The sequence below is a fragment of the Babylonia areolata genome, chromosome 25 (assembly GCF_041734735.1).
Source record: "Babylonia areolata isolate BAREFJ2019XMU chromosome 25, ASM4173473v1, whole genome shotgun sequence".
NCBI classification, from domain to species: Eukaryota; Metazoa; Mollusca; class Gastropoda; order Neogastropoda; family Buccinidae; genus Babylonia; species Babylonia areolata.
In genome coordinates, this window is record NC_134900.1 from 19,941,497 (window position 1) to 19,964,940 (window position 23,444).

The 23,444-nt window shown below is 41.6% G+C and overlaps 1 protein-coding gene across 4 annotated transcripts in view; it reads right to left on the reverse strand.

Moving 5' to 3' along the window:
* Positions 1-4,766: 4,766 nt before the first annotated feature.
* Positions 4,767-23,444, reverse strand: part of LOC143299952 (endosome/lysosome-associated apoptosis and autophagy regulator family member 2-like) — an 84,601-nt gene continuing 65,923 nt past the window's right edge. For 2 of the 4 annotated variants that reach the window (XM_076613498.1, XM_076613495.1), the window contains 4 exons: positions 20,752-20,834; positions 19,906-20,086; positions 19,277-19,297; positions 4,767-11,913 (listed from right to left, as the gene is read on the reverse strand). In XM_076613498.1, coding sequence (XP_076469613.1) covers positions 11,857-11,913; positions 19,277-19,297; positions 19,906-20,086; positions 20,752-20,834 — 342 coding nt within the window. In that variant the 3' untranslated portion in view covers positions 4,767-11,856. Of the gene's footprint in view, positions 11,914-18,388; positions 18,418-19,276; positions 19,298-19,905; positions 20,087-20,751; positions 20,835-23,444 lie in introns of all 4 variants that reach the window. The other 2 variants (XM_076613497.1, XM_076613496.1) reach the window with 2 other exon arrangements.

A 23,444-nucleotide genomic window follows, 5' to 3' on the forward strand; every position in this document is an offset into this window, starting at 1 on the left:
ATCTATGTGTTTACGTGTGTGAGGTTTCTATTGGAAAAATTGTATTTCTATTTGTGTACACTATGAAAATCATCCAGTTGATGGTTCAGTTTTTTGAATGAATGTACGTTTTGTTTGCCATGAATAAACCGTTCTACATGTGTGTGTGTGTGTGTGTGTGTGTGTGTGTGTGTGTGTGTGTGTGTGTTTGCTTATTTTTGTTGGACTGAAGTTGTTAGTCAGTATGTATGTACTGCAGTTGTATCCTCCACTCCCTAAAAGGAGCAAAGGGTTAAATTCCTTTGAATTTTGAATTTCTATATAATTTAAAACTGATCCAGAGTTTTGTTTCTTCCTGCAGGCTGTCATTGATGGTGAGGATGGTGACAACATATCAGATAAACTGGAAGAGGAGAATGACGATGCTGGGGCCAGCAACATCACAGAGGAACGATACGTCTCCCATTCCTCCTTGGTGCGATCCACGAACTGTCAGCTGTATTTGAAGTCATCTGACTGGGAGGAGGATGTAAGCTTGTATGCCTCACTGAATGAAACCATCATCACCTCTTCCAGCCCAGCATCCCTCAGGGAAGCAGCAAATGCTTCTGATTCAACAGTCAGTACTGATTCACCCAGCAAAGCCAAGTCAGATTGCAAGCAGTACTACAATACAGCCAGTTTCAGTCCAGAAAATATGACTGCCCATAGTTCTAGAGACTCCAGTAAAATGGTGACGAGTGGATCAACACCCAGAGACAGGGGTGTTGCCAAAACAGCTCTGGTAGATTCCAGAAGGAGCTGCAGTACAGCAGGTTTCATCCCAGGAAATACCACTTTGTCTCAAAGTGCTGGCAGCTCCAGCAAGTACTATAATTTGAGACCAGGATTTCCGGAGGGTGTAAAAGTCTTATCTGGTACTGCAGGTGATAGCGGCTATGAGAATGTAGCATCTTCCGGATCTTCCCACTATGAAACTCCATGCATGCAAACCCAGCAGCATGTGTACACCACCCTGAAAGTTGGAGAAACCGCAGTGAACGACACCACCACCATCAGCCATGAAGAACCTGATTATCTGGAACCATGTGCCACCCCCAAGATGCCCTGGAGTGAGGTAATGTCTCTGCCTCACGGCTGGAACTGTGGTGGAGGACCTATGTCTGAATGTGCTAAGACCGACAGAAGCAGTGGCACTCCTTGCAGAGCTCAGGACAGAGATACTGGACACATCAGGGCACCCCTGCACAAGTCAGTGCCATGCCACTCCTTCACACAGGACACAGTCCTCACCAGAACCAGTTCAGAGCCCTGTGGCTGTGCCAGCTGCACAAGCTGTCAGGACCTGAAGCCATCAGCACACCCCCCACCCACTGAGCCCAGAGAGGATCAGGATGGCTACCTGATGCCTGTCAGCCCACAGAAGCTGCAGCAGCGGCTTTGACCAAGTTAGACTTCAAACACATTGTAGTTACAAAGGGCAGTTGCAATAGGTTAATTGTTGAAATAACAAAATTAAACATCAGGAGTAAATACATTGTAATCTGTCCCATTTTATAAACTGATTTGGCATGTAAAATTCTGAACTTTGCTACAGGAGTGTGTTACAGAAATAGTCATTATGGAAATGCTCTACTTGGAAAGATTATGAAGATCTGTTATGTGAGCTGTGTTTTCAAAAGAGCAGAATGTTTCAGTTAACTGCTGCATTATTGTACCACTGTCAAGAGATATTACAATTTAATTTCCAGAATCTGTTTAAATGTAATGATGTATATAGTCCTCCAACTGTGAGAGAGGGGAAAGAGCCACTGTAGAAGCATTTATTGTTCATGTTACACTTACAGTCTAAATCATTTGAAGATCTGCAATGTCTAAACTTGTAGTCTTTGGTCAGTGCCTTATTTTTCTGCTTTTTAACTGCATATTAAGTCTCAGTTTTATGAAACATAAGTTCATTGATGGTGAACTAGAATTCTGAATTTCATCAGCTGAAATTGGACGAAGTATGTGTGAACTAATCAAAATAACTAAATTAAATGCTTGTAATATAATTCATCAAAAATCACTGACAGTGAAAACTGTAAAATTCAAATTTTCATCAACTAAACAGCATCACATTGAGAAATTCTCTGACAGTTTGAACACACAACATTATTAGTGATGTATTTCTGGTGCTTCTTTTTCTCAGTCTGAAAGGGCAGGTGTTGGTTCTTTTGACCACAGTCATTTGCAGATCTCAAATGGACAAGTGTGGATCTTCTCTCTCACAGTGCTGTATGGATACCAGTCTGTACAGTTCAGACTGGCTCTGATGATTGCTGTGATACTCTGCAGGCAGATGCTGGGAACTGTGTAGATATGTATACAGAGATGTTTTTTTTTGTTTTGTTTCACTCATGGCATCTGTGTCACAGCTCATTGGGAAAAATGTCTCTAATGACAGTGCTTCTGCAGTGACATAGAATTTCAGCATCCGGCATGGTTGTGCTTTGCTCTTTGCAAACTGCACTGCAGGCTTGGATATGGAGTTGGCTGATTTTTTTTTTTTTTTTCTGCTATCAGCTGCATACTGGCTTCTCTTCTGATCTCCCTGTCTATCCCTCTCTGTGTAATCTGCTGTGGGGTAACAGTCCTGAGTCACTCTCGTATTCATGGGGTCTGATATCACAAGCCCTTATGTTCCATCTACAGATGTCTGTGAAACTGAGGGCGGGGGCTCTGAAGTTGCCAGTAGCAGTGGCCAATGTGTAGAGGTGGTTTTAAGGTACATGGACTTTCTTGCCATCACCATAAAGTCCATGCTAGGAACAGTGGAATGATGCATGTCACTGTGAGGGATGTGTTGACAGGTGATGCCCACACTGTCTTTGGAACACTGCACATTACATGTGTATGAGCGCTATGACAATAAGTCAGTCTCTGTTTACAGACTTGATTATTGCTCTGAAGTCATGGTGAAATTCTGAGCCTGGTGTCTGCATAAAATGCAAAGTCCTTTGGGGTTTTTTTTTTGTTTGGTTTTTTTGTTTTTTTAAGAAAGGATCTCTTGCATCATAACCACACTATTTATGCCCAGTCACCATGCAAATGTAATGTCTGATGATCCCAGTACTACACATGACACTGATGTAAGCACATGCAGTTGCTGTTATGTATCGTCTTTCATGTGTACATATTGCATGTAAGAAGCATCCTACTCATAGCTATGGTTTGTGTTTGGTGCTGTGAGTGTGTCTTCTTCTGCTGTTTTTTTTTTTTGTTTGTTTGTTTTGTTTTGTTTTGTTTGTTTTTTTATTTGTTTTTTGCTGGTGTTTTTTGTTGTTGTTTTTTTTGCTGCTTTATCCATTTTTTAACAGTTCTGTGAAATGCCGTGGGGCATTACACTTTCCTCTAGTGCATGTAGTTCTGAATTCAGTTTCATATCATGACCATTTTGTCCCAAATCATAGTTGGTGATGAAAACCGCTTGTATCACTTGTAGAAGCTTTGCATCCAGATGTAGATCATGCCAGGACAACTACAAGCAAGTAAATTGAAATAAATGAATGGTGTCTAAAAATAATGAAGAAATGAACAGTTGTGTGATTCAGTTAAAAATGTAAATGTCTCATAGGATGCATGGCTCATTCTCTTCAGTGTTGGTGCTGGGCTATATGAAATAGGACCTGTCTGCTTATACTCAGTATCAGTCTGAATGATTTTGCAAGGGGGTCACAATGGTTTGCAGTGGTTTTCCATGTGTGCCATGAGCGCACAATTGTCTGTAAATATGGCTTCAGGAAGGACTTTCTCCCCATGTCTTGGTTTAACTTAGCACAGATCAAAAGGGAGCACATCCAGTTAGTACCTGATGTAGACTCCCATATGTGACCGCATGGAGCAGCACCTGAGTAAAGTCTGAAGTTGAAGAGGACTGGAGCAAGCAAACTAGTGTGAATGTTTGTGGGCAGCCCAGCTAATCAGAGATGATTCACAGATCCTGTTTGGTGACAAGTGTTGAATGTCTTCATGAGGTCAGTGAACAACCAGGTTGGCAACGTCTTTTCTTTTCTCTCTTTTAAAAATCAGATTTTGTCACCTGCGCTGAAACACGTTGCATGTGCATGCACATACAGGTGAATGTCTGCACAGAACATGTTAATTAATAACCATGAAGTCATGCAGATGCATGAGCAGGTGCCTGGAAAGTTTCAACCCATAACAAAATATGGTTATGATTATCAGAGTACTTCACATCTTAATCATGCACTTTGTAAGCACAAACAGATAATATATAGAAGTGCCAACCAGTTTAGACCTGCAGGGTTTTTAGTCAAGGTGACATGGACTGCATGAAAGTAAACACCTTGTTGAAATAATGGTGATGAAATTTCAGTGATACAACTAAATTTATTCATCAATTTGGTGGTTCTTCAAACATTTATTAATTTATACTCTTTGTCAGTTTATAGTAAGTCGTGAGGCATTTGACGATACAGATTATACCCTTCTTTTTTTTTTCATTGCCCAGTTCATCACTGTATTGTAAATAAGCAGTGTAATAGCAATGATCATTGCCATGGTCATTGTTATTAAATGTGGTTTTGTTTATAGTCAGACTTTCTTGGTTGCCTCATTGATCATGAATCGATGAAAGTTGTGCTTTTGAAAAATAGTGGCTAGAGAGAAGGGTTAGAAAACTAATCCACCTTGTAAGAAATACTGTCAGAGGACATGGAGGTTGGTACCTCTGTGTATGTAATCAGACATCAAGACACAGGCATCCGACACAAAAACTCCTCATGTCACCTTCAGAAAAATATATTCACGCAATATAAATACCGGTAAATACATGTACAGTGCAACAAAACATGGCAGTACTTTTCAAAATAAAAGAATCTGGATTTATGTCATGTAATTTTCTTATTTTTATACTTAATTTCTATGACAATATTAAAGAAGAATCACCAGAAAGTGAGGGAGTAAAGAGGGGTGTGGGGGCATAAGATAAAATAAGCAGAAAGTGGAATGTACTGTCAGTTGTACAAATTCAATTGAAACTGCATGAGCAACTAGTGTAGGTCCCTAAAGATGGAGCTAGCTTTGTGATGAGCTCATGTTGTGCATTCACTAATTTTGGGGTCAGTCCAAATATGTCTTCTCCGTAGCCTTGGTAACCCTGTATTTTTAAATTTTGTTTCTGTGGAATGAATCAACACTAGAAGAAGGATGCTCCCTTCGTTTACTGTCTAAATGGAGAAAAACAATGTTTTATAAGTTACCGATCATGTGGGAGAAGTCACACATAAAGTTGACCATATGTTCTTGTTAATCTCATATCAAGTAAGACACAAGTGATTCAATTTATTGATACTGTAATAGGGTACATCATATAATTGACAAAGAGTTATTCACAAGAATTGTACTGTAATATTGTAGCACAGTTGAGTGTAGCTGTCATGGTAAAATTGACACATGGGGGAAACAAAACAACCCAAATACTGTCTGAATAGTAATAAGATGCCCAACATGAATGGAATGCTATATTACTTTGTGGAATGTGATATGTCATTCTAATGAATGCTGACAAAAGTAACACCAATATCCTATTAAACTGCACTTTATTTGCTCTACCTGATATACTCAATTGAGATGCAGTCAAAAAAAAATTTTTTTTTTTTTTTGCTTTTTAATTGTTGTCTAAACAATTTAGCAAAACAATATTGTGTAACATGTGCAAAAAACTGTCAGTTTTATTTACATAAATATGTAATGTGCAGAAAACTATCCATTCTATTTACATAGATATATCAAAATTCTTCCTTTCACCAGCATGCCCATACATTCCCACTTTTCTTTCAGAAATTCGTTTAGAGAAGAAAACCAGGGAACATCTATGAAAACAAACCTAGATTTTTACTATGTTAGATCTTTGACAAATCAGATCACTTAACCACACTGTATTATAACAGTGTCTGGTTCTTGTGCAATGACAACAAATCAATAAAACAGATTTTGTAATCGAGGGACTTTACTGTATATAAATTTTTTTTAAACTTAAAACATAAATGATATTGTTTACGTGAATTCACTCAGTTGAAGGGTGAATGAACATTGGATCTGACATGTGAAAAAGACTGAATATTCATCAAACAATGAAGGGGAGAAAAACAAATGACCATGTACCATTAAGAAAAAAGAAAAGCAAAATCATTCACATCTCGCCATACCAAACATGATCACTGACTTGAAGGTTTAATCATACAGATGCACAAATAGAAAAAGGTGTATAACCACCTGATGCAATTAAACTACTTACACAATGAAATCAGTATCACTTCAAATTGATTTGACTTATTTGGAGTTGGTTTTATTTCTTTGTAATTCATTTAAAGCAGAGAGTAGAGCTTGCTTAAATTTGGGAAAATTAATGGGAAAATTATGAAGATCATAAAGATTATCTGATATGTTCACTACTAAACTGAATGTATATATTGACCATTCATACTTTAGCGCTTGTTAAATCACTAAATGGTTGAAAAGATAACCTGTGGAATGTATGTTGCTGTCTATTCTCTATGACCATTGTTGTACTCGGGTTTCCTTGGCAGCCAATGGAAATGCAACTGCAAATGTGGGTGTCTGTAATGTTTAGTTTCAGGGTTTGGGAGACCATGCAAAAATGAGTATTTTAAGCTTAAGAACCTTCCAACAAGTGTTATGATAGTTTCCTGGGGGTTATTCGTTAAGCAGTGGAGTGAAGGCTGGGGCAGTTGTCTAAACATTGAGAAAGAAAATAAAGAAGAGTAAGCAAAGAATGAACATATTGTTTCATTGGTTGCAAAAAAAGTGTGTGTGGGGCTTTCCTGTTGCAAGCACAAAGTTGACTTGCATGTGCTGCATCCACACCTTCTGCCGAGTTGTGTTCATGTCCATTTTTATTGGCTGACACTGAAGTGAGAAGTGCTCAAATTTGAAAACTTTCAAGTACATGAAAGGACCTTGGCATACATTTCAAAGCCACCATCCCCCACACACACAATTGGAAAAAAGAAACATTAAAGCGCTAGTACTTAACGTTTCTTCACACCTGGAATGTAAATGTATGTACTGGAATGTAAATACTTTGTTGAACTGGACTTTTGTCCATACAATATGATACCACATAATCCAACACAGAAAATGTGGAACAGAAATAAATGGACATTGCAAAGTAAATCATCCAGGACATTTTTAATCATGCACTGCTGTGACCATGACCTAAATCACCAATTCTGAAAAAGCCACTACATCACTGTACAAAGTTCTTTTGTTTTGTTTTTTTTTATGAATGAAAACCCATATTTGGTGATACTTAATCATACATTTTCTTTTCAAATGTCCACATTTCTTGTCAGCATTATAAGTCACTATACAGGGTTTGATTAAAGAAAAGTCAGTTGCTCTATCCAGCATTTACTATTTTGCCAAGTGATGACCTTAGCCATTGACATGTCACCCTGCTCATCATAGCGTTTTGAAGAGGATGAACCACAACTACCAACCTGCCATGTTTCATTTTTTTCATTTATTCCTACTCGGACATGCAAGACCCTGTGTTTACATACACACACTGTGTTTGTGCATGCCAGTCAACAAGAACGAAAGACTACACAGGCTTTCTTTACTATGCAAAGTATTTTTAAAAAAGCAGATAAAAGTGCTGCTACAGTTTATACATGGTCAATGAAATAAAGATACACAACAATATACTTTGTGTAAAAATATGTGGAAAACTCTGCACTTCATTCTTAACAAACACAATGACCAAACACAATCACCATAAATATTCACCCAGGGGATCAGGCAGAACATTCAAATGAAGAAAACTGTAATACAATGGTAGATATTTACATACTGCCATGGGGTGGGGGGGTGGGGGGGGACCTCAACCACTTAAATCACTGTCACTGATGGATTTCAATCCATTTTTGCGTGTGCTCTGCACAGAAAACAAATCAACCAAGACACTGCCAGTAAATCAGTAAATTGGTGCTGTGTACATTGCAGAATAACGTTTTGGGGGAAAACAAAAATGGGACACAGGAAATAAACAAACAGATAATTGGGACAACATGCACCCTGTACTGAACATTTGCCCAAAATATTGCAGTGCTTTTAAAAAACAACACAGTTGGAAAAACATATCGCAAACCACTGGCAAAATGTTTTTAGAATAAACAGGAGGAGTTTGTGAGGAATCATGAGCTCCGGGCCTGGGAGAGTCTCTTACCGAGTCTCAATCCCAGCATCATGATCCCCTGCCTTCGTGGTATGGCACACGAGGCATGGAACCCGCGCTTAGGCACCCAGCGAAAATCCGACCCCCAACAGAGAAAGGAAAGACAGGATAGACTTAGAGGCAGAAAAAATCGAACGAATCGAGGGTGCCGAGTCGAATCGAGTACACAGAATGTAAGAATACAATAAACACAAGCCGCAACAAAATAAGGCCAAAAGGATACGCTGAATAGCCGAAAAAAGCGTAAGACGAGACAGAGCGTAAACCTGACAAGATGGCGTGGAGAGCCTTGGCCAAAGGAATGGATAAGCGCTTATAGTTTTTAGAGGCGTTTGATTGGCTGAGAGCGGGTAGGCCCGTCTTTTCACTGTTAGCCGCGCGAAATTTGGCCAAGCAGAGCAAACCAATAGGCCTAGTTTGCATCAGTTTGACATGGTACAGTATATGACACCAAAACAATTTTTAAATGGCAACAAAAAAGGGCATACAATAAAACTACTGAGAACAAAATCCTGCTTTCTCCAAAACCAAGGTTACAAATGCAGACTGTCCAGACTCAAAGGAATTCAAAACACTGTGAAATGCTAGCAGGCAACCCAGATGCAACAAAAAGGAATATGATCTGACATTCTTGACAGACAGACACAAGTATTGTAACAAATCTGTAACTGCTCAGGTCTGGGTTTTTGTTTTTTTTAATAATTCTATCTTCTCTCTGTACAGCCTTTCCAGATAAGGGCATAATTATTGTAAACGACAGAACATGCCAAGACTAACAGTCTTGTGTGAATCATACACTTGTCATGCTGTTGAAAATAAACACACACCTTTTTTCAAACAGTTACCCTGGATAAATAATTTTTGATTATTTGTAAGTTATCAAGAAGTTAGCGATGGTAAAACAGATACAACACTATTTTATCTATCGTCATTTGCTGGAGGGCATGGTAACTGTCAGGTTTATATGTTTGGGTGGCAATTTACACTTTACTGAATGGGGAAAATATAGAGAAAATAGTTAAGGTACCTATATAGCAGCATAAAAGCCCACTGAAGATGTAAGTGAATATGGTAGTGTGACATCAAATGTATCCACTGAACATCTACAACAGTATCTTTTAGAAATTTATCATTCAGCTTTTAAAAAATATAGTTTTTTCAAAATAAAGAAATTGTTGCACCACTGCATTACTATAAGCATTACAAAGTAAAAGTGTCATCAAGACAACTGAAGCAGGAGGAAATGTTTGTTCTTAAATTAAGTTAGACAGAACTTGCCATGACTCACTGGTGCAGACTGCGGCAGTCCTGTCCTGTGCAAACTCCTACCTGCTCATGCAGAGATCTAAAATAGCTGCAGGTAGTATACAACCTCCCTACTGCATGCCCATGTATCGCCCTCTTTTCTCGAATCCATCTTCCATTCCTGCAAACTGTGCCCAAACAGCTAAGTTTTTCTGCATTTCCTATCCTTCTAATTAGTCACTTCTTGCAAACTGGTAGCTTTCAATTGACTTTTGGGACAGATGCTGACAGGAATTTCATCTCAAGTCATTCCACTGAAGGCTGTGACTAAAAATACATTCCTTGGAAAACAACTGACAAGGTCTTAGATATGACAGCCTCTCTTCTCTCTCCCTCCTAAACCTATCCTAAAACAGTGATCAGTGTACCAGTTCACCTTGGATACCCTGGTAAGCAACATGAACAAAAAGCATGCCACAGGAAACTGCCAGGTTCAAAAACAAGCAGACACATCTATTTTTACACTGATATCTCATACACCAAGAAAATAAACAAACAGACATAAATGCATGACAAATGTGCCACGGGAGACACTGTCTTCAATGAAAGGCATCGTCAATTTCACACAAAAATAAAACGGACAGGTGGCATTAAAATATGGGTAATGCTATCTCTGCGTAGAAAGCAACAGAAGTTTTGCACCAATTAAAAATAAATGCTGGATAAACAGATTACAAAACTGATTCAGTACTGAAAATTTGTCATACAAACAACTGGTGACTTACTAGACATGATACTAAAACTGTTCAGCTTTTCAGTGAACACTGAAAGCTCTGTAACAAAGTATTGTGATTCATTCTCATCACTTGGAATGGTAGCCAAACACACAGCAAGTTAGCATGCATGCACACACATACACACACACATGCACACACACAGAGTTATTTGTTTGCAAACATGCAACTTTGCACACATATATGCAGTTTCATGTACACTGAAGCAAATAACCACTGAATATACATAATCATAATAAACCAGATAAAAACCATTAATGATTGCTGATGCTGAAAAAAAAAGAAGAAAAAAAGAGAGAGAAATGCGGTGGTAGCAGAGTTAACCAGTTTTCTGCAGGAGACAGCTGAGATTTCAAAACATCTGTTGAAAATTTTTAAAACAACGAATTATGCATTTCATATTTCTTTTTCCAAGCTCACAACACTCATTAGATTACAGATTCAACCAATATATAGCATATAGAAACACAAAAAATAGTTACATAAAATATAACAAAAATATTTAAATCAGGGTGAAATCACACGAGTGAGATCATAGTCCATCTTAATTAAAAACAATCAGAAAAATGTAAGACAGGAACAGATTTAGACTATTCTGGGGAAAAAAAGAATTAATGCTTAACCTCTCAACTGTATAGCAAACATGTGCATTGGCAATGGTTGGGCATCTGAACTTGTTTTATCAAACTGGATTCTGAGCTTATACATATGCCTGTTCATACCTGCAGATTTCTGTGCATTCCACATGTATCAAATTCACATTTTCTAAGCATTTTTTCACTGCATAATTCAATGAGTTAAGTTTCTTTTCCCAGGGTTTTTTGTATGTTGACATTGTCAAGTGTTATGCTGCAAAACAATCATAATAAATGCACATTCTTTCCCTCCGCTTACTTACATTTACTGAGCAATGTAAAAGCTTTTCTTCTTCAAACAGAAAAGAAACTGAGCTGAACAATCCCTAGTAACAAAGATGCAAATGCTGCACAACCAAGTGTAGCAGTAGATACATTTAAGCAGGGAACAAAAGAAATGCCTTCAGGAACACCTAGGCACAATGAGTGCAGGTAAGATGCTGGGGAGCACCAACATTTACTGTCACCAAATTACTCAAAAGCAATTCACCAATGAGAAAACAAAAGGACAAAGGTTTTGTCTGATTTTCAGCCACAGTCAACAAACAACATACTTTTCAACTGATCCTCTCTTGACAGCAATAACGCTTTACAGTCTTCCATTTGCACACATTTCCTGTAACCAACGACCCATGAAATTTCCAAGCAGAACAATGCAGACATTCATCCATGAACACACTGCTAAGGTGTGGGTCAACACACAACAGTCATAATCTGGCACCTTTTTTCAAACATCACATACATGTATCGAGCGTGACTGACAGACTGGAGACTGGACTGTATATGGCAGCGGTGATGGGGCGCCATGTTGAGGATCAAGGCATCAGGGAGGGTGGTGGGGGTTGGAGGGTAGAGGCAGGCAAGGTGTGGAGGGCAGACTGTGGACGTGCACCATCATGTTGTCACACTCAGCTCCCAAACAGGTTTTGTAACATCATGTTTACGTCAGTGGAAGTTTCTCATGCATCTGAACGGCAACAAAAGGGTTGTCGTCATCCTGTAACATACATCACTGCAAGTTAGAATGTGTAATATTCAGCGGTCATATGAGACAGTAAGAGCTGGTGTGACAGTATGAGCTGTATTTTAAAAAAAAATTTTTTTTGGGTCACGTTTTGGTGTATGCATATAACATTGATGTAATGTGTTATGTAAACAAAAGTGTTTTTGTAAAGCATCTAGAGCATATTTCTGGGTAGTGTGCTATATTAGTATCCATTATTATCATTTATTATTATTATGGCACAGTGTGGTGCAGTGCCCTAAAGCAGTAACAGCAGTAGGCCTCCTTTGGTCATGGCTGACCATGGACAGAGTATATCCAACCTAATGTCTAATTGGGCTGTCTGACTTGGACCAAGCAGCGTCGCCTGTGACTGTAGAGACCGATGCGAGAGAGACAGTCTCTGTCACAGAAGTCACATGTGTAAGCTGATGCTGGTCTGTTAGCTGCCGTCCCTTTTCTGCGAGCTCGCTTTTCTGCTGCAGCAGCTGACAGTTTGTCCTCACCAATCCGTAGCTGATTCTTGAGAGTGCTTCTCCATCTGTTGCAGTCATCTGCAAGGCCCTCCCAGGACTCAGTGTTGATCTCAAGTGCCTTCATGTCACGTTTGCAAACGTCTTTGTATCACAGCTGTGGGCGGCCGATGCTTCTCTGCCCCATGGCAGCTCTCCATAAAGGATGTCTTTTGAGATGCAACCATCTTCCATGCGGCGAACGTGGCCCAGCCAGCGAAGCCAACACTGTCTCAGCTTGGTATACATGGTCGGGAGGCCAGTGCGAGTCAGGACTTCGGTGTTTGTCACCTTGTCTTGCCAGGAGATGCCGAGTATGCGCCGTAGGCTTCTCAGGTGGAAGGTATTGAGCCTTTTCTCATGACGAGCATGTGTGGTCCACGCTTCACTGCCATACAGCATGGTGCTGAGGACACAGGCGTTGTATTTGTATTTGTCCACACTCTTTGTGTGAGGCGGGCTAGCGTTGTGGCTGCCTTTCCGATCCTCTTGTCGATCTCGGTGTCAAGGGAGAGGCTGCCGGTGGACCCAAGGTAAATGAATTGATGGATGACTTCAAGCTCGTATTCATCAATGGTGATGGCTGGTGGAGATGGCGTGTCTTGGCCAAGGACATTTGTATTCTTGAGACTGATGGTCAGGCCGAAATCTTTGCAGGTTTGGGAGAAGCGGTCCATTAGTGACTGCAAGTCCCGCTGGGTGTGGGTCACAACTGCGGCATCATCAGCGAAGAGCATGTCTCTGATGAGGGCTTCACAGACTTTTGTCCTTGCTCTGAGGCGGGCGAGATTGAAGAGTCTGCCATTTGATCTGGTCCGCAGGTAGATCCCTTCCTGTGCTGTGCTGAACGCATGTCTCAGGAGAAGAGCAAAGATTCCAAATAGGGTGGGGGCGAGAACACAGCCTTGTTTGACACCGCTGTGTACGTCAAAGGACTTGAAGAGGTTGCCATTAAACTGCACCATCCCTTTCATGTTGGAGTGGAAGGACTCAATCAAGCTGTGCAGTTTTGGGGGGCAGCCAATCTTTCAAAGAGCCCTGAAAAGGCCGTCTCTGCTGACTAGGTCAAAAGGCCTTGGTGAGGTCAATGAATGCGACATACAGGGGCATCCTCTGCTCTCTGCACTTCTCCTGGATTTGACGAAGGGAGAAGATCATGTCTACCATGGATCTCTGCTCGGAAACTGCACTGTGATTCCGGGTAAACGAGTTCGGCCAGTTTCTGCAGGCGAATTAGAAGGACCCAAGCGCAGACTTTGCCTACAATGCTGAGAAATGAGATGCCTCTGTAGTTGTTGCTGTCGCTCCTTTCACCCTTGTTTTTGCAGAGGGTGATAATCTTGGCATCCCTCATGTCCTGCGATACAGCTCCCTCATTCCAGCACTGACAGAGGACTGTGTGCAGAGGATGCAGAAGAGTAGTCTTGCAGTGTTTAATGATGTCTGGGGGAATTCTGTCACTGCCAGGTGCCTTGCCTGATGTCAGGCTGTTAATGGCCTTGCTGAGTTCGTCCTCAGTTGGCTCTGCGTCAAGTTCTTCCATGACCGGCATGCACTTGATGGTATCGAGGGCTGACTTGGACACCATGTTTTCTGTGGAGTAGAGGTCGGAGTAGTATTCTGCCCATCTCTTCATCTGCTGGCTAGGATCGTTGATTACTTCCCCAGTGGAGGATTTGAGAGGGGCAGTCTTGCTCTGTGTTGGTCCCAGTGCCTTCTTGATACCATCATACATCCCTCGGATGTTGCCTCTTTCAGCAGCATTCTGTATCTCTTCACTGAGCTCTGTCCAGTACTCATTTGCACATCGCCTGGCGTTAAACTGAACCTTACTCCTGGCGGCCCTGAGGATTTGCAGGTTCTTCTCACTGGGCGACCATTTGTACTCAGTGAGTGCAGCGCGCTTGGCCTCAATAATGGGAGTCATCTCTGATGATTTGGCCTCAAACCAGTCGTGGGACTTCATGGTTTTCTTCCCAAAGGTGGCCATAGCAATGCAGTGCATGGTGTCTCGTAGCATTTCCCATCTTTCTGTGGCAGAGTCTTTGGGCTGCAATGCATCGAATTCACGAATTCTCTCTCAAAGGCCTCTGCGAACTGTTCCACAAGGTCTGGCTGAGACATCTTGCTGACGTCAATGCGAGAGTTCCCTTGTTTCTTTGAGCAGTGGAATTCTTTGGTTGCAGTCTGATCTTGCAGCATACCAGAGACTGGTCCATGTCGCAGTCTGTGCTGTGGTAAGAGCGAATGTGGAGAAGGTTTTTGATGGCAGCTCGTCTTACTGGGATCAGATCCAGTTGGTGCCAATGTTTTGAGCGTGGGTGCCTCCAGGAGACTTTGTGTTGGGGCTTCATCTTGAAGAAGGAGTTGGTGATGCACAGTTCATGGCAGGTACAAAACTCAAGTAGTCGCTGTCCATTCTCATTCATTTTCCCCACTCCAAAGGAACCGAGACAGGAGGGTCACGAATCGTTGTCTGCACCCACTCTGGCATTGAAGTCGCCCAGGAGAACAAGTTGTTCTGTCATGGGGATGTTCCTTATGGTTGATGCAAGATTTTCGTAGAACTCATCCTTGGCGTCTGGAGAGGTGGACAGTGTTGGAGAATATGCGCTGATGAGAGAGAAATAGCCTTCGTAGGTGTTGAGGCGGAGAGTCAATAGTCGTTCTGAACCGCCGCTGCCTGGTTCGATCATGTTCAGCAGGCTGTTCCTGACTGCAAAGCCTACTCCATGCTCTCTTGGGGCATCAGAGCTCTTTCCTTGCCAGAAGAAGGTGTAGTCCCTCTCCTTTAGTGTTCCTGAGTCAGCCAGCCGTGTTTCCTGTAGAGTGGCAATGCCCACATTTAGTCTCTTCAGCTTGCTGTTTATGACGGCCGTCTTTCTGGCGTCACTGATGTCTTGCAGATCTTGGGAGAGCCCAGGCATCATTCTCCGGACATTCCAACAGGCCAGATTTATTGTTGATTCGTTTCTTCAAGTTTTCTTTTTGCCTGGTACGGAAATTAACAACCTGCTTGTCAGATATTCTCCTAATCTTCATACACCCATAGAAAAAGGCAGGTCGTGGCGGGACAGCACCTAACTGGCTGGAGACTGCCCAGCTTGGGCGGGCAGTAGCTGTCCAGTGGGACACGAGGGTCCCTCCCACCGTCAGAAGCAACCCCTGGCATCAGCTCTACGCCAACTGAGCACTAACTTATAACCGGTAACTGTTGCTTCACGTGTTGTTCCGACACTAGTGCTAGTGGCAAAGCTGGAGTGTCCTCTCCAGGTTTTAGGTGCAAAGTGCAAGGTGCTTGTGGATGGATGGACGGATATAATCCTGGGCAATGTAATATGGAAAACAGGCTGTTGCCCATGCAGCTTGTCCCCTCTCTCCACCTCACTGACAGATCCAAAGGAACAGCAAGGCTGTTACGTTTTGGTGCCAACGCGGCCGCAGGAGCTGCCTGAAAGTGACAAAGTTTGCATTCCAACCGCCTTAGGGGCCCCACACCGGATTTTCTGTCAGGGTTTACTCCCTTAGCCAGGTGGCCACAGGTAGCTCTCCAGAGCTGGCGCCCTTTGATGGGTCATTTAATTCCACCAGGGTGTCTAGCCACTCTCCTCACCATCCTCCTGAGAGGACTGGTGGCGGTGCTGGTTTAGTCGCCAGCAATTCGACCCTGTGACAGGTAGTACTGGGATCCAGGTTACCAGTAGCAGATATATCTATCTGACCTGACCTGAGCCCTAAAGCACTGGCAAGCAAATAGCATAGTCAGTCTTACATTCATCAAGCAAAATTCTCATGTTTCTCTTCTGTCAGTTTTCATACATTTTTCATTATCATCATGATTACTTTTTCACCCATCACATTAACTTACAAACATTTATTCCTGCTTCGGTATCAAGAATTTTATTAAAGTTTTCCCTTGTTCTCAAATCACTGTATTTTAAAACTACACTCAACTACATATAGCACCTACTATTTCAAAGTAAGAGCTTTAGTCAAGACAGAACTGAGCTGTTGGACTTGAACACAAACACTACCTTCAGATGTAGAAACACCAAAAACACATATCCATTCTCACAGATGTCCACTTTAGAAAAGTTATCTCCTTACCACCTTTGTTTCACAACTGTCTTCACCTCATTCCACCCCATGCCCAACCACGTTCAAGTCACTGAATACATTTCTCTCCAACACCAAGGCACAGCTCAGCCATCACCACAAGCCCCGACTCATCAAACTGGTTCTCCAACTTCCAACCATGCCTAATTTATCATTTTATAAGAAATGAGCATACAACTCTTGATCACATCATGCAACTCTACAAATGCAGTTTTCAGTACAGGTCAAGTGAATTTTCACTGAAGCTGTTGGTGTTTTGGGTGATTATGGCCAAAGGCAGCACTTGCTGGTAAGTATCAAGTGAATTTTTCCACAACTCTGTGATTCTTATTGTGTTTCAGAACAATATTAGACAATAATGAATACTGACAATCAACAAAACTTAACAATTCTTGTGAGGCAAAGTCCTACCTTCATCTGTTTTCTACAGGAACAGCCAAAATCGAAAATAACAGTCACAACCAGAAATTTGCTGGTTGCTGTCCACAGGCAGCATTTCACTGAACTGACAACTAGTTGGTTGCAGTCAAAAATGTGTTCATTAATCAAAACTTGTACTGTAGAGCTGAAGCCTTCAGTGACAGGGACAGCTGCCTAGGTTACACATGGTCATGGGGCTGAAATGTTCAGTGACTGCCTGGGCTACACATGGTCATGGGGCTGAAAGGTTCAGTGACTGCCTGGGCTACACATGGTCATGGGGCTGAAAGGTTCAGTGACTGCCTAGGTTACACATGGTCATGGGGCTGAAAGGTTCAGTGACTGCCTAAGCTACACACGGTCATGGGGCTGAAAGGTTCAGTGACTGCCTTGGCTACACATGGTCATGGGGCTGAAAGGTTCAGTGACTGCCTAGGCTACACACGGTCATGGGGCTGAAAGGTTCAGTGACTGCCTAGGCTAAACACGGTCATGGGGCTGAAAGGTTCAGTCACTGCCTAGGCTACACACGGTCATGGGGCTGAAAGGTTCAGTGTCTGGGGGCCAGTCAGCAAGTCTGGACAGGGCTTAGCTTCTGTGTGCCTGTATTGGGTGATTTGGAAAGGGGTTATGTTTTCAGTGATCCTCTGGTTGGTTGGTTGGTTGGTTGGTTAGTGTGTGTGTGTATGTGAGCGCATGTGTACAAGAAAGTGTGTGGGTGAAGGCTGGTGTATTTATTCTCAAGCTAGCTAGCTTGATGGTAGTGCTTGCACGAATGATTTGCTGACTTCATGCACTACTGTTATTATTGTGTATGCTGTGTCATCAACCTGACTGTTCATCACTGACGTATGAATATCTAATCATTCACTAAAGTACACATGCAAATACTAGAGCTTGACTTCACAAATCACTGACCCAAACTAAATTTATAAAAAGAAAAAAATCCAAACCATCTTACACACAAGCACGTTCCAAGAAATGAAACAGATGGCAGATTGCGGATGATGTGCCATCCGTTTGATTTCTTGGAACATGTTAGTGTTGGGATAGCATTCAGCTGTCCAATGTGCATCAAGAACAAGGTAAACCAGGGACCAAACATGCTCCTTCATTCCACCAGGTCAAAATAACACAACAAATAAAAGGCCCTTGTGTCTGTGGTGCCTTAAAAGAAGAAAAGGCAGGACAGATTCAGTACCAACAGACATTTTCTTCAGATACATAACGAACATCATCATCATCCCCACAAATAAACAAATGGGTGGACCCATAACCATTGTGCAAACAGAGCTTCCTGGTGCACCCCATTCCTTTTGCCATACATAAAAGTCATCATCAAAAGGCATTCATAGGTTACACTTTTTCCAGGGCTACAATGTTTGGTGTTACATTTCAGAGCAAGCCAAACCCACACTTACTATCATCTTTAGAAGTCATGATCCAAAGGCTGAGATAAAGAGGAATTTATTATGATTCTTTTTTTTAAGATAAAATACCTTGCAAACCTTAACAAACATGCACATGAGCTAAATTTTGCACTGACATTTGCTTAACTTTTACATGTATCCATTATTTATATATAAGATTAACTCTTGCAGAATTACACGGATCACACAAACCACTTGTGTAGGTCTGTCATGTATGATTTTCTTTTCTGGACCATTTTCAAACAAATCTAAACTCTCAAGCAAATGCACAACTATACAAACATGCATGCACACACACACATGCATGCACACACATGTACACACACACATCTGCACATGTGAACAAGTGCACATGTTGCATGCATACACACACACATTCCTGCACACACACAAACACAACACATCCTGCTTCTTTTCTATGTGCACTGCTGTATTCACAGCAACTTCAACAATATGGGCAACAATGAAACCCCAAAACAGAAACACCTGCTTGGAAACCATACTTTTTCTATAAAACTCACATCCCTCACTATGGCACACACCACAAGCGTCCTGACTCCAAGGTCCATCCAGAATCTTAGAAGGTTTCAATTTATGGGTAATTTTGTAACAGTAGATGGCAAATATGAGCCACAAGAAACATGGACGCAACAAATCTTGAAAGTTGCCTCAGCATACTTATCATCAAAAGACCCCATACTTCTATCCTATGGAGTCAAGTTCCAAACAAGTGTATGTACCTTCTCACATCTATCCAAGAGAAATGAGAGGAAAAACAACAAAATGAAAAGGAAAATTGGTGACAGGAATGGGGACACTTGTGGTGTGAGCTGCATGTGGTTTGACCGGAAACCCTTCACCCAGCAGGAGCACACTTACAGACAGCTCCTCCATGGTGAACTGTATCAGCAACAGAAAGGCCACAACAGCAAACAGTAAAACTGGGCTTTGTCCACTGCTTCCATGTCAATACAATTCAACCACAAACACGGCATTCATATAAACCTTGATACAAAGTAACCCCTATATCAGGTTATGAAATCAACAACCAATAGTTTATGAACCGGCCAGTAAGTACTACATGTCTCAAGCCACATCTCAAGCACTCAAATAATGAGAGTGGAGTATGGTTTACAGTTTGAACCCACATTCACACACACTATAAACTGTAACTTTGCACTCTCCCCCACCTCCATTACAGTAAAGATCAGGACATTCAGTGTCCTTTGGATGAGACTTTCAACCAGTAATCTGTATGTGAAGAGCTGCATCACAAAATCTTGCACACCCATTAAATCCCATTCCACCTTTCAAATGAGTTGGCTATCATGTGCTCATGGAATGGATGACAAAAAACATAAGACTAACACTAGCGTCATGCTAAGTCATCATCCTTAAGTCGGAATGTGATCACCATAATGGCCGGTTTAAAACAGTTGTATACACATAATATCTGACCTTAGGGAAACTTCTGAGTTCTAGCCGAGAAGAAGAAAAAAGTCTCTGACCTTATTCTTGATGCCGGAGATCTTGAGGCGGATCTTCTGCAGCAGGCGTGGCCCCTTGTGGTCAGCGAAGTGGACAGACTCGTCCTCCTCCCCCTCCTCCATGCCACAGGACTCCACACCCGGCAGCTCACCATCACGCCCTCCAGACGACTCCACCAGCTTGCAGTACTTGTACTCCAACCTGGGGTCGGTCACACAGCCAGTGTCAGGGTGGGTGGGTGGGTGGGAGGGAGGGAGACAGGTCTAACAGTAACTTTTAAGTCATTCCATTGGAAAAAAAAAACAACCCATCTTTTCATCTTGGAGCAAATGTAAAGCAGTATACATGGATCAGTCCACACGCTTTGACACCTCCTCATGACTGAAAGCTGAACTCAGGAAAACACAATGCCAAGTCACAAATATGAGTGTAACAGTTGACTCATTTTTTCATATTTTCATTTCAGCTGAAATATAACTTTATGACAGCTGATTTTTTTTAACTGGCAAAAAAAAAAAAAAAAAAAAAACCCACAATAATACTGACATTATTGTCACTTAACTCAATGAACCATCAATACCATGTATGTAGATTTGTTTAAAAAAATCACAAACCTGGATTTATGTTGTGTAAATCCCAAGTCAGACTTTATGTATATTCTTAACACTATCAAGTCTAGATTTCTTTCTTTTTTTTTCTTTTTTTTTGACAATAACTTTTTTCTCCCTCCCGCCTCCATCCAACACATTGAAGCTGAAACCTCACACCTCAGCCTAATACTATGGCTTAGGCCAAACACAGGTGGTCACCCAGCACAAAGACCCTTTGTGGACCAACATCAAAAGGACAACACACAGGACCCTTACTTCTTGTTCCTGGACCAGCAGTAGATGAGGAGCAGAATGAGGATCAGCCCCACACCCAGAGCAACAGGGATGGCCACCATCACCTGTCACCACACCACACAGCTTTGTTGAGATATTCTGAAGCTGAATCGTTTAACCTCTTGACTGCGCTGTTGACGTACGGAGTACGTCATGAAATGTTGCTCACCAATGCTGTACTGACGTGCGCCATACGTCATGTTACAACGTTCTATGTTTCGAGTCCCGCATTACAGAAAATACAGTCTGCTAACCATTAAATTAGCTCCCCTGAGAGTGTGTGTTTTGAATGTGTTCGCTGTGGTAAGTAGCTTCATCAGTCACTGATCAGTGTGTGTGAGTGAGAGAGAGTCAGTCACGTGGGTTTCTGTGTGTTCGTTCCCAAGTGTGTATTGGTTTGTTGTTGTTGTTATTGTTGTTTTGTGTGTGTGTGTGTGTGAGAGCGAGAGAGTGGGGGAAGGGGGGCAGGAGATGTTTATAAAACTGAAATCAGAGAATGATATACAGAATTGTATGCCTAAATTACTTTGTAAATGCAACACTTGTAGAAGTGTGTGTGTGTGTGTGTGTGTGTGTGTTGTCATTTTGTTTTGTATGAGAAAGAGAGAATGAAGGGGGTGTGGCATACCATGAACCAGTTTCAGTGTGTGTGTGTTTGGGGGGTTTGGGGTGGGGTAGGTGTGTGTGTGTTTGTATTTCAGCTTCTGAAAACAATCAGAAATAAAATGGTACCATTTCATGATCTTTTTATATGTAAAAAAAAAAAAAAAAAAATCCAAAAAACCCCAACAAACTTAGTCTTTTATGCAATGTGTTTCAGGTATGCAGCATGGTGATGATCATGTTCATCCTGGACCATCTGGAGTTGACAGCTTGCCACAAACCTACAGCTGAAGACCAGCAGCAGCAAGACCAAAGAGCAGTAAACAAGCCTCCAGCAATTCTGGATTACAACAAAAACATGGGTGCCATGGACCATCATGACCAACAGCTGCAGCCCTATGATGCCACAAGGAAAACCCTGAAGTGGTACAAATAGCTGTGTGTGTATTTTCTACAAATTGCCATGCTGAATGCACACATTCTCTACAAAAAAACAGGCAACAGCAGTACACTCCTGGACTTAAGAAGGATGTGATTAGTGCCATGATTTTTGGTGACCAAGACCAAGACACTACTAAAGATGACCACGCTGTTTGTCTTGCGTGGACAACACTTCATCCCACCTACCCCACAGAAGGCATGGCCACAAAGGAGGTGCAGAGTCTGCTGGAAGAAAGGACAAAGAAAGGATGTGAGGTTCTACTGCCCAGACTGCCCCAGCAAACCAGCACTGTGTCTTGAAGACTGTTTCTGCAAATACCACACACAGTGTTTTTACTGGCGATAGATCCTGAGTGAGTATACCCTTTTCATTCTTTGTGTGGACTGTGTTGGAGTCTTATGCACCTGGACGCTGTTGCTCAGCCCTCACAGTGTGTGTGGTTGATCACACCAGTCACAAGAAAGACTGATTGATAACCTGGTTGATATTGTAGCACCTACATGATGGAATGACAGTCCAAATTTTTTTTATTAATGCATTTTATGGAATTTTTCTGTCAGATTGACTATTATTTGAACATGTGAGTATTAAAAACAAAATCTTGGTTCATTTTCCTTTCATTTGATATATACTTATATGTACTTATCTTCAGAACTTTTTGAAATATAAGCAAATTAAAATCATTGGCGTGTTTTTCTTGTTTTTCTGAAAATTTTCTCAGCATAGACCATAGCAAAACGTTCTAGCAGTCAAGGGGTTAAGCAAAAGATATACATACACATTGTCATCAACATCAACATCATCAACATAAATATTTCACAGAGAAGTGTGTTCACACTTCTCATCCCTTGACCCTATGTTCACTTCTCTCTTTCTCTCTCATGCTTCCCTATCAACCATCCACCCATTGCGCCCCCCTCCCCCCACCCCCCCATCCCACACACACTCACATATGCCCCACACTCCACACTGAATGGATCCCCCCTAGTAAATCTGAGTCTCACCATTTCATGTTTGATTTATGCAAACAGATGTTAACAAAAAATGAAAATGAAAGGAAAAACCCTTACTGCACTCAAGCAAGTGCCTTAACTCACTCCATGCCAAGAGTTTTTGCCCTTGCCAATCCCTGAAAACCCAGGGTTTGTATAGGATGGGGAAAAAATTGTAAAAAAAAACAAATAAACACCCAGACAATTGATATTTAGTATATGTATGCAAGGAATGTTGTTCCATATGTGTGCAAAAAAATCAAACTATTTACTCACTATCTTGATGTTGATCGCGGTATCCATATTTTGTGTATTTTTTAGCATTTTTGCACCCATCAGAAAGGTACACCAAGTGCCCTTGAACATGTTCCACATCACATTCTAACACTATTTGAGGAACTGAAGACCTAGTGCATGCAATGAAGTATGAACAGGTGGTAAAGAAAGTTGAAATTCACACATACAAAAAAAAAAAAAATATTGTCTCTACATAATGAAAAAAAAAGGAGTTCACTGTACACAAAAGCCTGATGTAGTATCACCGACAATAGTCTTGTCTTGAGTGGAAGAGCTCATGGCAGGTGATGCTGAGTCCTGGGAGGGAAAAAGGAAAAAATGTCAGTCCAATCACTGGTGAA